This window comes from Protomyctophum parallelum (genome assembly GCF_964188405.1).
Source record: "Protomyctophum parallelum genome assembly, chromosome: 4".
Classification (NCBI taxonomy): domain Eukaryota; kingdom Metazoa; phylum Chordata; class Actinopteri; order Myctophiformes; family Myctophidae; genus Protomyctophum; species Protomyctophum parallelum.
The window spans coordinates 57517000-57532769 of record NC_139700.1 but is presented as its reverse complement, the minus strand read 5'-3'; the positions used below and the strand labels follow the sequence as shown (position 1 = coordinate 57532769).

At 42.0% G+C, this 15770-nt stretch overlaps 1 protein-coding gene across 1 annotated transcript in view; it reads right to left on the bottom strand.

Moving 5' to 3' along the window:
• The window catches only part of LOC310857666 (CTD small phosphatase-like protein 2-A), a 45334-nt gene extending 31588 nt beyond the window's left edge, over positions 1-13746 (bottom strand). Inside the window, exons 1-3 of the mRNA XM_083763446.1 lie at positions 13565-13746; positions 5190-6227; positions 5081-5159 (exon numbers count right to left, since the gene is read on the bottom strand). Coding sequence (XP_083619572.1) covers positions 5081-5159; positions 5190-6211 — 1101 coding nt within the window. The 5' untranslated portion in view covers positions 6212-6227; positions 13565-13746. The remainder of the gene's footprint in view (positions 1-5080; positions 5160-5189; positions 6228-13564) is intronic.
• Between the last annotated feature and the right edge of the window lie 2024 nt (positions 13747-15770).

The window sequence follows — 15770 nt, the reverse complement described above, 5'->3', positions numbered from 1 at the left end:
GTAGGGTTATATATGTACCTTCACAGAGGGGTAAGGTAGGGTTATATATGTACCTTCACAGAGGGGTAGGGTAGGGTTATATATGTACCTTCACAGAGGGGTAGGGTAGGGTTATATATGTACCTTCACAGAGGGGTAGGGTAGGGTTATATATGTACCTTCACAGAGGGGTAGAGTAGGGTTATATATGTACCTTCACAGAGGGGTAGGTAGGGTTATATATGTACCTTCACAGAGGGGTAGGGTAGGGTTATATATGTACCTTCACAGAGGGGTAGGTAGGGTTATATATGTACCTTCACAGAGGGGTAGGGTAGGGTTATATATGTACCTTCACAGAGGGGTAGGTAGGGTTATATATGTACCTTCACAGAGGGGTAGGGTAGGGTTATATATGTACCTTCACAGAGGGGTAGGGTAGGGTTATATATGTACCTTCACAGAGGGGTAGGTAGGGTTATATATGTACCTTCACAGAGGGGTAGGTAGGGTTATATATGTACCTTCACAGAGGGGTAGGGTTATATATGTACCTTCACAGAGGGGTAGGGTTATATATGTACCTTCACAGAGGGGTAGGGTTATATATGTACCTTCACAGAGGGGTAGGGTTATATATGTACCTTCACAGAGGGGTAGGGTTATATATGTACCTTCACAGAGGGGTAGGGTTATATATGTACCTTCACAGAGGGGTAGGGTAGGGTTATATATGTACCTTCACAGAGGGGTAGGGTAGGGTTATATATGTACCTTCACAGAGGGGTAGGTAGGGTTATATATGTACCTTCACAGAGGGGTAGGGTAGGGTTATATATGTACCTTCACAGAGGGGTAGGGTAGGGTTATATATGCACCTTCACAGAGGGGTAGGGTAGGGTTATATATGTACCTTCACAGAGGGGTAGGTAGGGTTATATATGTACCTTCACAGAGGGGTAGGGTAGGGTTATATATGCACCTTCACAGAGGGGTAGGGTAGGGTTATATATGTACCTTCACAGAGGGGTAGGTAGGGTTATATATGCACCTTCACAGAGGGGTAGGGTAGGGTTATATATGTACCTTCACAGAGGGGTAGGTAGGGTTATATATGCACCTTCACAGAGGGGTAGGTAGGGTTATATATGCACCTTCACAGAGGGGTAGGTAGGGTTATATATGTACCTTCACAGAGGGGTAGGTAGGGTTATATATGTACCTTCACAGAGGGGTAGGTAGGGTTATATATGCACCTTCACAGAGGGGTAGGTAGGGTTATATATGCACCTTCACAGAGGGGTAGGGTAGGGTTATATATGTACCTTCACAGAGGGGTAGGTAGGGTTATATATGTACCTTCACAGAGGGGTAGGGTAGGGTTATATATGTACCTTCACAGAGGGGTAGGGTAGGGTTATATATGTACCTTCACAGAGGGGTAGGGTAGGGTTATATATGTACCTTCACAGAGGGGTAGGTAGGGTTATATATGCACCTTCACAGAGGGGTAGGGTAGGGTTATATATGTACCTTCACAGAGGGGTAGGTAGGGTTATATATGTACCTTCACAGAGGGGTAGGGTTATATATGTACCTTCACAGAGGGGTAGGGTAGGGTTATATATGTACCTTCACAGAGGGGTAGGGTTATATATGTACCTTCACAGAGGGGTAGGGTAGGGTTATATATGTACCTTCACAGAGGGGTAAGGTAGGGTTATATATGTACCTTCACAGAGGGGTAGGGTAGGGTTATATATGTACCTTCACAGAGGGGTAGGGTTATATATGTACCTTCACAGAGGGGTAGGGTAGGGTTATATATGTACCTTCACAGAGGGGTAGGTAGGGTTATATATGTACCTTCACAGAGGGGTAGGGTTATATATGTACCTTCACAGAGGGGTAGGGTAGGGTTATATATGTACCTTCACAGAGGGGTAAGGTAGGGTTATATATGTACCTTCACAGAGGGGTAGGGTAGGGTTATATATGTACCTTCACAGAGGGGTAGGGTAGGGTTATATATGTACCTTCACAGAGGGGTAGGGTAGGGTTATATATGTACCTTCACAGAGGGGTAGAGTAGGGTTATATATGTACCTTCACAGAGGGGTAGGTAGGGTTATATATGTACCTTCACAGAGGGGTAGGGTAGGGTTATATATGTACCTTCACAGAGGGGTAGGGTAGGGTTATATATGTACCTTCACAGAGGGGTAGGGTAGGGTTATATATGTACCTTCACAGAGGGGTAGGTAGGGTTATATATGTACCTTCACAGAGGGGTAGGGTAGGGTTATATATGTACCTTCACAGAGGGGTAGGTAGGGTTATATATGTACCTTCACAGAGGGGTAGGGTAGGGTTATATATGTACCTTCACAGAGGGGTAGGGTAGGGTTATATATGTACCTTCACAGAGGGGTAGGTAGGGTTATATATGTACCTTCACAGAGGGGTAGGTAGGGTTATATATGTACCTTCACAGAGGGGTAGGGTTATATATGTACCTTCACAGAGGGGTAGGGTTATATATGTACCTTCACAGAGGGGTAGGGTTATATATGTACCTTCACAGAGGGGTAGGGTTATATATGTACCTTCACAGAGGGGTAGGGTTATATATGTACCTTCACAGAGGGGTAGGGTTATATATGTACCTTCACAGAGGGGTAGGGTAGGGTTATATATGTACCTTCACAGAGGGGTAGGGTAGGGTTATATATGTACCTTCACAGAGGGGTAGGTAGGGTTATATATGTACCTTCACAGAGGGGTAGGGTAGGGTTATATATGTACCTTCACAGAGGGGTAGGGTAGGGTTATATATGTACCTTCACAGAGGGGTAAGGTAGGGTTATATATGTACCTTCACAGAGGGGTAGGGTAGGGTTATATATGTACCTTCACAGAGGGGTAGGTAGGGTTATATATGTACCTTCACAGAGGGGTAGGTAGGGTTATATATGTACCTTCACAGAGGGGTAGGGTTATATATGTACCTTCACAGAGGGGTAGGGTAGGGTTATATATGCACCTTCACAGAGGGGTAGGGTAGGGTTATATATGTACCTTCACAGAGGGGTAGGTAGGGTTATATATGTACCTTCACAGAGGGGTAGGGTAGGGTTATATATGTACCTTCACAGAGGGGTAGGTAGGGTTATATATGTACCTTCACAGAGGGGTAGGGTAGGGTTATATATGTACCTTCACAGAGGGGTAGGGTAGGGTTATATATGTACCTTCACAGAGGGGTAGGGTAGGGTTATATATGTACCTTCACAGAGGGGTAGGTAGGGTTATATATGTACCTTCACAGAGGGGTAGGTAGGGTTATATATGTACCTTCACAGAGGGGTAGGGTAGGGTTATATATGTACCTTCACAGAGGGGTAGGTAGGGTTATATATGTACCTTCACAGAGGGGTAGGTAGGGTTATATATGTACCTTCACAGAGGGGTAGGGTAGGGTTATATATGTACCTTCACAGAGGGGTAGGTAGGGTTATATATGTACCTTCACAGAGGGGTAGGTAGGGTTATATATGTACCTTCACAGAGGGGTAGGGTTATATATGTACCTTCACAGAGGGGTAGGGTAGGGTTATATATGTACCTTCACAGAGGGGTAGGGTAGGGTTATATATGTACCTTCACAGAGGGGTAGGGTAGGGTTATATATGTACCTTCACAGAGGGGTAGGGTAGGGTTATATATGTACCTTCACAGAGGGGTAGGGTAGGGTTATATATGTACCTTCACAGAGGGGTAGGGTAGGGTTATATATGTACCTTCACAGAGGGGTAGGGTTATATATGTACCTTCACAGAGGGGTAGGTAGGGTTATATATGTACCTTCACAGAGGGGTAGGGTAGGGTTATATATGTACCTTCACAGAGGGGTAGGTAGGGTTATATATGTACCTTCACAGAGGGGTAGGGTAGGGTTATATATGTACCTTCACAGAGGGGTAAGGTAGGGTTATATATGTACCTTCACAGAGGGGTAGGGTAGGGTTATATATGTACCTTCACAGAGGGGTAGGGTAGGGTTATATATGTACCTTCACAGAGGGGTAGGGTTATATATGTACCTTCACAGAGGGGTAGGGTTATATATGTACCTTCACAGAGGGGTAGGGTAGGGTTATATATGTACCTTCACAGAGGGGTAGGGTAGGGTTATATATGTACCTTCACAGAGGGGTAGGGTTATATATGTACCTTCACAGAGGGGTAGGGTAGGGTTATATATGTACCTTCACAGAGGGGTAGGGTAGGGTTATATATGTACCTTCACAGAGGGGTAGGTAGGGTTATATATGTACCTTCACAGAGGGGTAGGGTAGGGTTATATATGTACCTTCACAGAGGGGTAGGGTAGGGTTATATATGTACCTTCACAGAGGGGTAAGGTAGGGTTATATATGTACCTTCACAGAGGGGTAGGGTAGGGTTATATATGTACCTTCACAGAGGGGTAGGGTAGGGTTATATATGTACCTTCACAGAGGGGTAGGGTAGGGTTATATATGTACCTTCACAGAGGGGTAAGGTAGGGTTATATATGTACCTTCACAGAGGGGTAGGGTAGGGTTATATATGTACCTTCACAGAGGGGTAGGTAGGGTTATATATGTACCTTCACAGAGGGGTAGGGTTATATATGTACCTTCACAGAGGGGTAGGGTAGGGTTATATATGTACCTTCACAGAGGGGTAGGTAGGGTTATATATGTACCTTCACAGAGGGGTAGGGTAGGGTTATATATGTACCTTCACAGAGGGGTAGGGTAGGGTTATATATGTACCTTCACAGAGGGGTAGGTAGGGTTATATATGTACCTTCACAGAGGGGTAGGTAGGGTTATATATGTACCTTCATAGAGGGGTAGGTAGGGTTATATATGTACCTTCACAGAGGGGTAGGGTAGGGTTATATATGTACCTTCACAGAGGGGTAGGGTTATATATGTACCTTCACAGAGGGGTAGGGTAGGGTTATATATGTACCTTCACAGAGGGGTAGGTAGGGTTATATATGTACCTTCATAGAGGGGTAGGGTAGGGTAGGGTAGGGTTATATATCTACCTTCACAGAGGTTCCCCGGATGAACCTTTTGATGGTGGAGAACAGTCCCGTTCCGTTGTTCTGCATTCTGACTCTGCTCCTCCTGACCTCTGACCTCCTGACCTCTGACCTCCTGGCTGAAGGCTGTGAGATCTTCTTCCTTAGAGATATGGGTTTGGAAATCTGCTTCCTAACAGGTGAGGGTTTGGAAATCTGCTTTCTAACAGGAGAGGGTTTGGAAATCTGCTTTCTAACAGGAGAGGGTTTGGAAATCTGCTTTCTAACAGGTGAGGGTTTGGAGATCTGCTTTCTAACAGGAGAGGGTTTGGAAATCTGCTTTCTAACAGGAGAGGGTTTGGAGATCTGCTTTCTAACAGGAGAGGGTTTGGAAATCTGCTTTCTAACAGGTGAGGGTTTGGAGATCTGCTTTCTAACAGGAGAGGGTTTGGAAATCTGCTTCCTAAAAGGTGAGGGTTTGGAAATCTGCTTCCTAACAGGTGAGGGTTTGGAAATCTGCTTCCTAACAGGAGAGGGTTTGGAAATCTGCTTCCTAACAGGTGAGGGTTTGGAAATCTGCTTTCTAACAGGTGAGGGTTTGGAGATCTGCTTTCTAACAGGTGAGGGTTTGGAGATCTGCTTTCTAACAGGTGAGGGTTTGGAGATCTGCTTTCTAACAGGTGAGGGTTTGGATATCTGCTTTCTAACAGGTGAGGGTTTGGAGATCTGCTTCCTAACAGATGAGGGTTTGGAAATCTTGTGTTTAACAGGTGAGGGTTTGGAAATCTGCTTTCTAACAGGTGAGGGTTTGGAGATCTTCCTAACAGGTGAGGGTTTGGAAATCTGCTTTCTAACAGGTGAGGGTTTGGAAATCTGCTTTCTAACAGGTGAGGGTTTGGAAATCTGCTTTCTAACAGGTGAGGGTTTGGATATCTTTCTAACAGGTGAGGGTTTGGAGATCTTTCTAACAGGTGAGGGTTTGGAAATCTGCTTTCTAACAGGTGAGGGTTTGGAGATCTGCTTCCTAACAGGTGAGGGTTTGGAAATCTTCCTGGTAGGTGAGGGTTTGGAGATCTGCTGGACTTCACAGTGTTTGCGTTTGTTGTTGGATGGGCGTCCTCCACTAGGGGGCGCTAGAGGCTGCTGCCTCGTCATGGTCCAGCCATACGACCTGAAGAAGAAGAGTCATAGCTGTCTAAATACTTCACCAAGATAACCATGTACCTGTCTAAATACTTCACTAAGATACCCATGTACCTGTCTAAATACTTCACTAAGATACCCATGTACCTGTCTAAATACTTCACTATAAGATACCCATGTACCTGTCTAAATACTTCACCAAGATACCCATGTACCTGTCTAAATACTTCACTATAAGATACCCATGTACCTGTCTAAATACTTCACTAAGATACCCATGTACCTGTCTAAATACTTCACTAAGATACCCATGTACCTGTCTAGATACTTCACTAAGATACCCATGTACCTGTCTAAATACTTCACTAAGATACCCATGTACCTGTCTAGATACTTCACTAAGATACCCATGTACCTGTCTAAATACTTCACTAAGATACCCATGTACCCGTCTAAATACTTCACTAAGATACCCATGTACCTGTCTAAATACTTCACTAAGATACCCATGTACCTGTCTAAATACTTCACTAAGATACCCATGTACCTGTCTAAATACTTCACTAAGATAACCATGTACCTGTCTAAATACTTCACTATAAGATACCCATGTACCTGTCTAAATACTTCACCAAGATACCCATGTACCTGTCTAAATACTTCACTATAAGATACCCATGTACCTGTCTAAATACTTCACTAAGATACCCATGTACCTGTCTAAATACTTCACTAAGATACCCATGTACCTGTCTAGATACTTCACTAAGATACCCATGTACCTGTCTAAATACTTCACTACCCATGTACCTGTCTAGATACTTCACTAAGATACCCATGTACCTGTCTAAATACTTCACTAAGATACCCATGTACCTGTCTAAATACTTCCTTAATGTAAACGAAGTCCACACCCACAAAACCAGAGGGAGTTCAACAAACCATGTGCAACCCAGATTCGGCACAAACAAGTTACTAAATTAATTTAGCTCCTATGCCATCAAAATGTGGAACGCCCTACCAACAGTCATTAAGACATGCAAATCCCTTGACTCCTTCAAAACCACTCTCAAAGGGGCACCTACGGACGCAATTATAAACTGGCACCCCCCCCCCCCTTGTCCCCCTCAAGTATGTTTCTTTCTTTTTCACCCCACTGTAGGCTATGTTTCTTTTCCATTTTTACCTCCTCTATGAGGACTTTCCGTTTTGACCATATAGTTGTGTTATATATTCGTACGTCTCTAAATGTTTTGATGAATTGAACATGGTGGACCCTCTTGTAAACAAGTGTAAGGATTTATGGTGTCGTCTCACTCACAGTTAAGAGTTTTTGTATTGAGTTTGTGCTTGAAATGTACTGTAATTCTGCAAACTGTTATAAATACTTCAATCAAGTCATCTGACATACTAATAATAATAATAATAGGAATGAACCTAATCTGTCGTTTTAACCCATTCTGAACGGGAACCCCTTTTGGTGTTCAAGCATTCTGTTATGCTTTAGCTATTGAAAAATAGCAGATCTACAAGCTCATAGAGCGCCACCGAGTATTTTTGAAAACAACTACAACTACACTTTGGAAACAACAGTGGTGGAAAATAACGAAGTACAATTACTTCGTTACTGTACTTAAGTACACGTTTTGAGAATTTGTACTTTTATTTACTATTTTTATTTTGCTGTACTTTTACTTTTACTTCGTTACATTTACAATTAAAAAATCGTACTTTTAATCCGCTACATTAAAATTGGACACCTTTCGTTACTCGCTACACATTTCCGCGCAAAATATGCGAAATATGCGGGGCTCGCTTGATCGCCTCACTCATTCGTTCACATCAAGGGGCTGCTTCAAAACGCCACTGAGAAACTTCCACTGACATGAATAGCGGAGGGGCGGAGCTTCGCGCCAGTTCAGTCTCTATCCTTTTAATACTCTATGGTTCACATTTACGCAGAAGCATGTTGGTGCGGTCCGGTGAAAAAGCTGGACAGAAGCGCCCGTCTATCTCTCTCGCTCTCTCTCTCTGGTGCCGTGAATAAATTACAGCGAGCCGCGGTGTGTGTGTGTGTGTGTGTGTGTGTGTGTGTGTGTGACGTGCGCTGCATCTGCTGATTATATTGCAGTTCTGTTTTCGTCACATACACAGCTTAACGTCAGGAACGTTACACTCACCGATCCAGGTGATTGCAATAGTAATCACTGTAGGCCTAGTGCCCTAGTCTTACCGTGCATTGCATGTAAACGTCTGTCAAACGGGATGGTTGTTAAAGTTGATATCGGTTTTAACTTTCTCCCCCAATAATGTAATCCACATTTGTGCATAGGCCTATAGCCTACTGTAGGCTTTTTTGACTAGATTTAGAAGACATTTTCAAGCTCTTGCTACTGAAATGACCGATTATTTTTATGGAGAAATCATTTACATGCATCTCAATGGGAGACAGTTTGCCCTCACAGAGTGGAGTGGATGGGGCTTAAATAGTGAAGGACTAATTATAATGCGTGAATTCACGCAATTATGTCTGTTTTGCAAATTGCAATGGCTCTCCCCATTCTCCCCTAAATGACTGTCTACCCCCATCTGAAATATATTTTTGTGTGAGCTGCTTGCAACCTGAGTTGTTTGTAAAGTTTGTAATGATAGTAAACACAAACATTGTCCTAACACAAACATTAAATGCCATTGATAATGAATGGCCAGTTTCTAGTGTTTATCCCAACACAAACATTAAATGCCATTGATAATGAATGGCCAGTTTCTAGTTTTTATCCCAACACAAACATTAAATGCCATTGGCCAGTGTTGAAATAAAGCCACTGTTGGACTTAATTTCTTTGTAAGCATTTTGAAAAGCATGTTGTACTTTTTACTTGTACTTTGTACTTGTACTTTGTAATTTTTACTTTTATACTTAAGTACATTTTACACCGGGTACTTTTAGTACTTTTAATACATTTAATTTTAGGTACTTTTGTACTTTTACTTAAGTAACTTTCTCAATGGGTACTTTGTACTTTTACTTAAGTAATTTTCAAGTAGAGAATCAGTACTTCTACTTAAGTAAAATATGTTTGTACTTTTTCCACCACTGGGAAACAAGACCAAATAAACAACTACACTTTAGAAACAAGACCAAATAAACAACTACACTTTAGAAACAAGACCAAATAAACAACTACACTTTAGAAACAAGACCAAATAAACAACTACACTTTAGTTTAGAAACAAGACCAAATAAACAACTACAATTTAGAAACAAGGCCAAATAAACAACTACACTTTAGAAACAAGACCAAATAAACAACTACACTTTAGAAACAAGACCAAATAAACAACTACACTTTAGAAACAAGACCAAATAAACAACTACACTTTAGAAACAAGACCAAATAAACAACTACACTTTAGAAACAAGACCAAATAAACAACTACACTTTAGAAACAAGACCAAATAAACAACTACACTTTAGAAACAAGGCCAAATAAACAACTACACTTTAGAAACAAGACCAAATAAACAACTACACTTTAGAAACAAGACCAAATAAACAACTACACTTTAGAAACAAGACCAAATAAACAACTACACTTTAGAAACAAGACCAAATAAACAACTACACTTTAGAAATAAGACCAAATATACGAAAAATAGCAGATCTACAAGCTCATAGCGCGCCAGCTTGTAGATCTGCTATTTTTTGAAAAATCGTGAAAATGTGCCTTTTTTGAGAACCACTGATACAGAAACATATTAAAGGTTTTTTCAGAAAACTGTCAGGATTTTGAAGACATGTTTTTTAATTTCGACGTCAGGTCTAAATGGGTTTTAATAAATGAATGATTTAAGCTTGTTAACCAGTATGGAGTGGTTCACGGTGTCAAAAGCCTTTTGGAGGTCCAGCATGACCATGCCGCAGTATTTTCCAGCATCCACCTCGTGTTTGATGTGGTCGCTCAAATAGAGGAGGCATGTGTCAGTGGAGTGGGATGTTCTGAAACCAGATTGGAACTCGTACAGCAATTTATTAGTGGCAAGATACTTTTCAACCTGTTCATAGACTATTTTTTCCATCACTTTCGAGATGGAGCTTAGAATAGAAATAGGGCGGTAGTTGCCGGGTTCTAATTTACTCCCTTTTTTGTACAAGGGGGTTACTTTGGCCAGTTTAAAATCTTGGGGGACCTGTCCCTGTTTGATGGAGAGGTTAACTATGTGGGTGATGACTGGAGCTATGGAAAAGGCTGAGTCTCTGAGAAATTTGGAGGGAATATTGTCATGGCCAGTGGCCTTGTGGGGTTGGAGGGCACTCAGTTTTTTAAGTACCTCCTCGGTTGTTACCATTGCCATTTTAAAATCATCTTTACAAACACCAAGGTTTTTGTAGAAGGCTTTGATGTGCTCTACACCAAAACGCCCAGAGTGGGAGGGCAGTTTGCTAACCAGCTTTGTTGCAATGTTTGTAAAGAAGATGTTCAAGTGGTTGGCTACATCGAGTTTGTCAGTGATGAGGGTGTTATTCGATTTGATGTTTATGTTAGTAAACCTGGTTTTTAGTTTCCGACCACAGCCTAGTTGGTTGTTTAGTAACTTCCATAGCTCCCGAGGATTGTTTTTGATTTCCTCGGCTTTATCATTGATAAAGTTACATTTGGCTGATTTGGTCATGGCAATTACACCGTTTCTTAGCTTGTTACACTGGGCTTTTAGGTTGCACAGTTTGGTTTGGAGATCACTGTCGAAGCGCTTGCACTTGGCTAGTTTGGACTTGCATTTAAGAAGTTCAGAGCATTTGTTGTCTCTGGCTTTCATTGCAGTCAGTATGTCCGAATTCATCCATGGCTCCGAGCGGGTTTTGACCCTGACGGTTCTCAAAGGAGCCATGATGTTTAGTACTGATGTAAATTTGGTTTTAAAGCCAAGCCATGCTTCTTCGACTAGTGAGCTCCTGAGCACATCGGACCAATCCAGATTCTCCAGTTCAAGGTTAAAGGCCTCACTAGAGTAGGTTTTGAGGTCCCTAGATATGACTGTTTTGTGACAGTCAAACTTTAGTTTTTGTATTTTGCGGGTACAGAAAATCATAAAATGATCACTGAGCCCACATACAATAACCCCTTTCTTTGAGATTCTGGATTTGTCCGAGGTCAGAATGAGATCAATGACAGTTTGAGAAGAATCACACACTCTTGTGGGTTGGGTAATTAGCTGACTGATACTATGCAGATCACAAAACCGACTAAATGACTTGAACACAGGAGCTTCCTTATGACGCATATCCGTATTGTAGTCGCCAATCAGGATCTTCTCTACACATTCCTCCCCAGCTAAGCACCCCTCAAGTATATCATAGAACCCATTCTGATCGGGCGGTCTATAGACGGTGCCCACTAATACCGATTTAGCATTTTTGAAAATTAATTCAACCCACACAGTTTCAATTTCATCATGCTGCAAGTCAGTACGAGTAATGTATTCAGTATCTTGGTGAATATACATGCACACGCCACCACCATGCCTGTTTCTGTCATTTCTAATGACTGAGTAATTTTCTATTTCAATCTCTGGGTCTTTAGTAGACTCATCAAGTTTAGTTTCAGAGAAACACAGTATGTTTGCCTTACCGTTCTGGAACAGATGTCTGATCTCAGCTAGTTTGGGACTCAAGCTATTCACATTCAAATGGAACAGGTGAAGGCCGTTGGATGCGACGATTGTGTTAATTTCGTCTGTGTTGTAGTACTCAGAGGTGTGACTGAGGATGGGCGGTTGAATGTCCGTGGCTGAGGTGTGAGTGGGGAGGGGCGGTGGAATGTGGGGGGTGTCTATTGGTTTTGATAGCACATCAGTGAGCTGGATGCAATCCTACCTGGAGGGGAGAGAACAGATGGTGGAGGTGAACGGAACACTGTCCCCTCCCCTCCCAGTGAGCTGTGGCGTCCCACAAGGAAGCATACTAGGGCCTTTACTGTTCCTAATTTATGTTAACGACATGACTTCAGCTTGTGACTGCAACTTGTTCCTGTTCGCAGATGACTCAGCACTGCTGGTCTCGGACAGGAACAAACTGCAGGTTGAAAAGACCCTCAGCTCTGAACTCGGTAGAATCTGCACCTGGCTCGCTGATAACAAACTATCCTTACACCTGGGAAAAACTGAATCCATCCTCTTCGGATCAAATAGTAAACTCAGCAAGGCAGATGGCTTCTTGGTTAGAGTCGGTGACAGTATTATCACACGAAAAGATGAAATTACCTACCTAGGTTCCATCCTGGAGGCTAATCTTTCCGGTGATAAAATGGCCACCAACGTAATCAAAAAAGTCAATCAAAGAACAAGATTCCTTTACAGGATCTCCTCACTGGTCAGCAAAAACACCTTGAAGACCTTAACAGGAGCCCTCGTACAAGGTTTCTTTGACTATGCATCCACCTCTTGGTACCACAGCACCTCAAAGGCCCTTAAAACAAGGCTCCAGACCTCTCAAAACAAACTGGTCAGGCTCCTACTTGGCCTCACCCCCCGAACCCACCTCACCCCTGCCCACTTTGACAGGCTGGGATGGCTTAGGGTCGACGACAGAGTACAGCATCTTGCAATGGGTCTGGTCCACAAGATTCGATACACCACCAAGATACCCATGTACCTGTCTAAATACTTCCTTAATGTAAACGAAGTCCACACCCACAACACCAGAGGGAGTGCAACAAACCATGTACAACCCAGATTCGGCACAAACAAGGGACTAAATTCTTTTCGCTCCTATGCCACCAAAATGTGGAACGCCCTACCAACAGTCATTAAGACATGTGAATCCCTTGACTCCTTCAAAACCGCTCTCAAAGGGCACCTACGGACGGCTGCAATTCGAAACTGGCCTCTGTAAAATCTGAATCCCCCCCACCCCCCCACCCCATTTTCCCTCACTGTATATTGTATCTTTTCCCTTTTTTGCTTCCCATATGATGAATTCCTGTTCTGTTCTTTACCTACAGAGAAATGTCTATTTGTATGTCTCTAAATGTTTGTATGTCCTTAAATGTTTTGATGAATTGAACAATGTGGACCCTGTTGTAAACAAGTGTAATGCTTAATTGGGTCGTCCACTCACAGTTGACAGTCTTTGTATTGAGTTTGTGCTTAAAATGTACTGTAAATTCTACAAACTGTTAATAAAGATTTCAATCAATCAATCAATTCTGTTGTTTTAATTGAACCGTTTCAGAAGGTTTAAATGTTGAATTCATTAACGGTTGTGTTGTTTCCATTCCTGTGACAACGCCCCCTTCCTCCATTCCATGCTAGCTGGTTAGCCTAGCTGCTAACCTGATGTTGTTGTTGTTGTTGTTGTTGTTTACCTGCCCGCTCCAGGCCTCTCAGCGGTTCTGTTGGGCCGCCGGTGGCCGCTGGGTCTCCGGTGGCTCGGAGCTCCCCGGTCCGGTCCGGTGGTCCGCCGGTGGTCCGCTGGTTCAGTGGAACCGTTAGCTGTTGTTAGCCAGCCGTTAGCCGTTAGCCCCGTCACACACACACACACACTCACACACGCCAGTAAATACAAGGCTGCTTCTCAAGGTTGCCAGATTGTGTGACAGAAACAAGCAACCAGCTCTATGAAAGCAATAGCAGATCTACAAGCTCACAATGCGTCGCGATGCATATAAACAGTGACAAATGTGGAATATTTCTAGAAACATTTTAATCCGCACAAATCTCAAATGTGGCATAATGGGGGTCCCTCTGATCCTAGAATCTGGGGTCCCTCACAGGCCCGGCGCCACGGGGTGTCAAAGGGGCTACTTAGACCCCTCAAATCAACCTCTTTGACACCCCTCAGAAGTGGAAAAAAAATATATATATAATTCCCCCCCCCCCCCCCCCCCCCCCGTTTATAAAAAATGAGAAAAAAAAAACTACCTTGTGCGATGGATTGGTTTTCAGTTATTGGTTATTACTCTAAAGCCACAGACAAAACAATGGTAGTCTAGTCTATACATTTCCAGGCATTAAATTAAATTCCATTGCTTGAAAGGAAGGAGGTAAGGATGCATCTTAATACAGTAACATTTCATTCCCATAGAAAGAACTGGAAAAACAACATTCCTCACCTTGGGGTGGGGAGGCGTGCTAATGTCATTGTCGCAGTGGTCAGGGTGCTTAAGTGGGCAGTAACTAGCCTATTTATTTGTTTGTAAAAATGTCAATGATGATTCAAGTTTCTTTATTAGGAAAAAGACTCTTTTCGAGGGGCTCCCAACACAGATACATGTCACAATCATTACTGTACATGTAAACAGCCCAAATAAACAACTACACTTATTTAGAAACAACAAATAAACAACTACACTTATTTAGAAACAACAAATAAACAACTACACTTATTTAGAAACAAGACCAAATAAACAACTACACTTATTTAGAAACAACAAATAAACAACTACACTTATTTAGAAACAACAAATAAACAACTACACTTATTTAGAAACAAGACCAAATAAACAACTACACTTATTTAGAAACAAGACCAAATAAACAACTACACTTATTTAGAAACAAGACCAAAAAAACAACTACACTTTAGAAACAAGACCAAATAAACAACTACACTTTAGAAACAAGACCAAATAAACAACTACACTTTAGAAACAAGACCAAATAAACAACTACACTTTAGAAACAAGACCAAATAAATAACTATACTTTAGAAACAAGACCAAATAAACAACTACACTTTAGAAACAAGACCAAATAAACAACTACACTTTAGAAACAAGACCAAAACCAATATTTACAAGCAACTTTACAGAAAAACGTAGCTTATAATGAGCAGACATGGCAACCCTGCGGCTGCTACTTGTATTGTGTGAAGCAGTTTAGAGAGTTCTCAATAGCGCCGCCAAGTGGCCGCTTTGGAACAGGAGATTGTGCCGTAAGAGTTATATAACAGGGATTATGCACTTAAATAGAATATCTCTGCTGTCGGGAAGAAACCTCTTAACTCCAATTTTTCAGGAAATAAATTAGGCTATACGTTTTTCAGGAAATTAAGAAAACCTTATATTTTTAAAACAAAGCAAGAGTTGGTGTTGTAACTTTGTATATTGGCAATTACTTGCAAGGAGAGAGGTGGTGGAGTTAGTAGCTTCTTTAGCAGACAGTTTGAGAGTTCAGAGGTTTTCTCCAAAGCGTTTTTTACTACTTTCAATTGGTTCAATATTTGTTGAAACAACACACAGACGTAAAGGGTGTTCAATAGCACTGATTTATGGAACAACACACAGACGTAAAGGGTGTTCAATAGCACTGATTTATGGAACAATACACAGACGTAAAGGGTGTTCAATAGCACTGATTTATGAAACAACACACAGACGTAAAGGGTGTTCAATAGCACTGATTTATGAAACAACACACAGACGTAAAGGGTGTTCAATAGCACTGATTTATGAAACAACACACAGACGTAAAGGGTGTTCAATAGCACTGATTTATGGAACAACACACAGACGTAAAGGGTGTTCAATAGCACTGATTTATGGAACAACACACAGACGTAAAGGGTGTTCA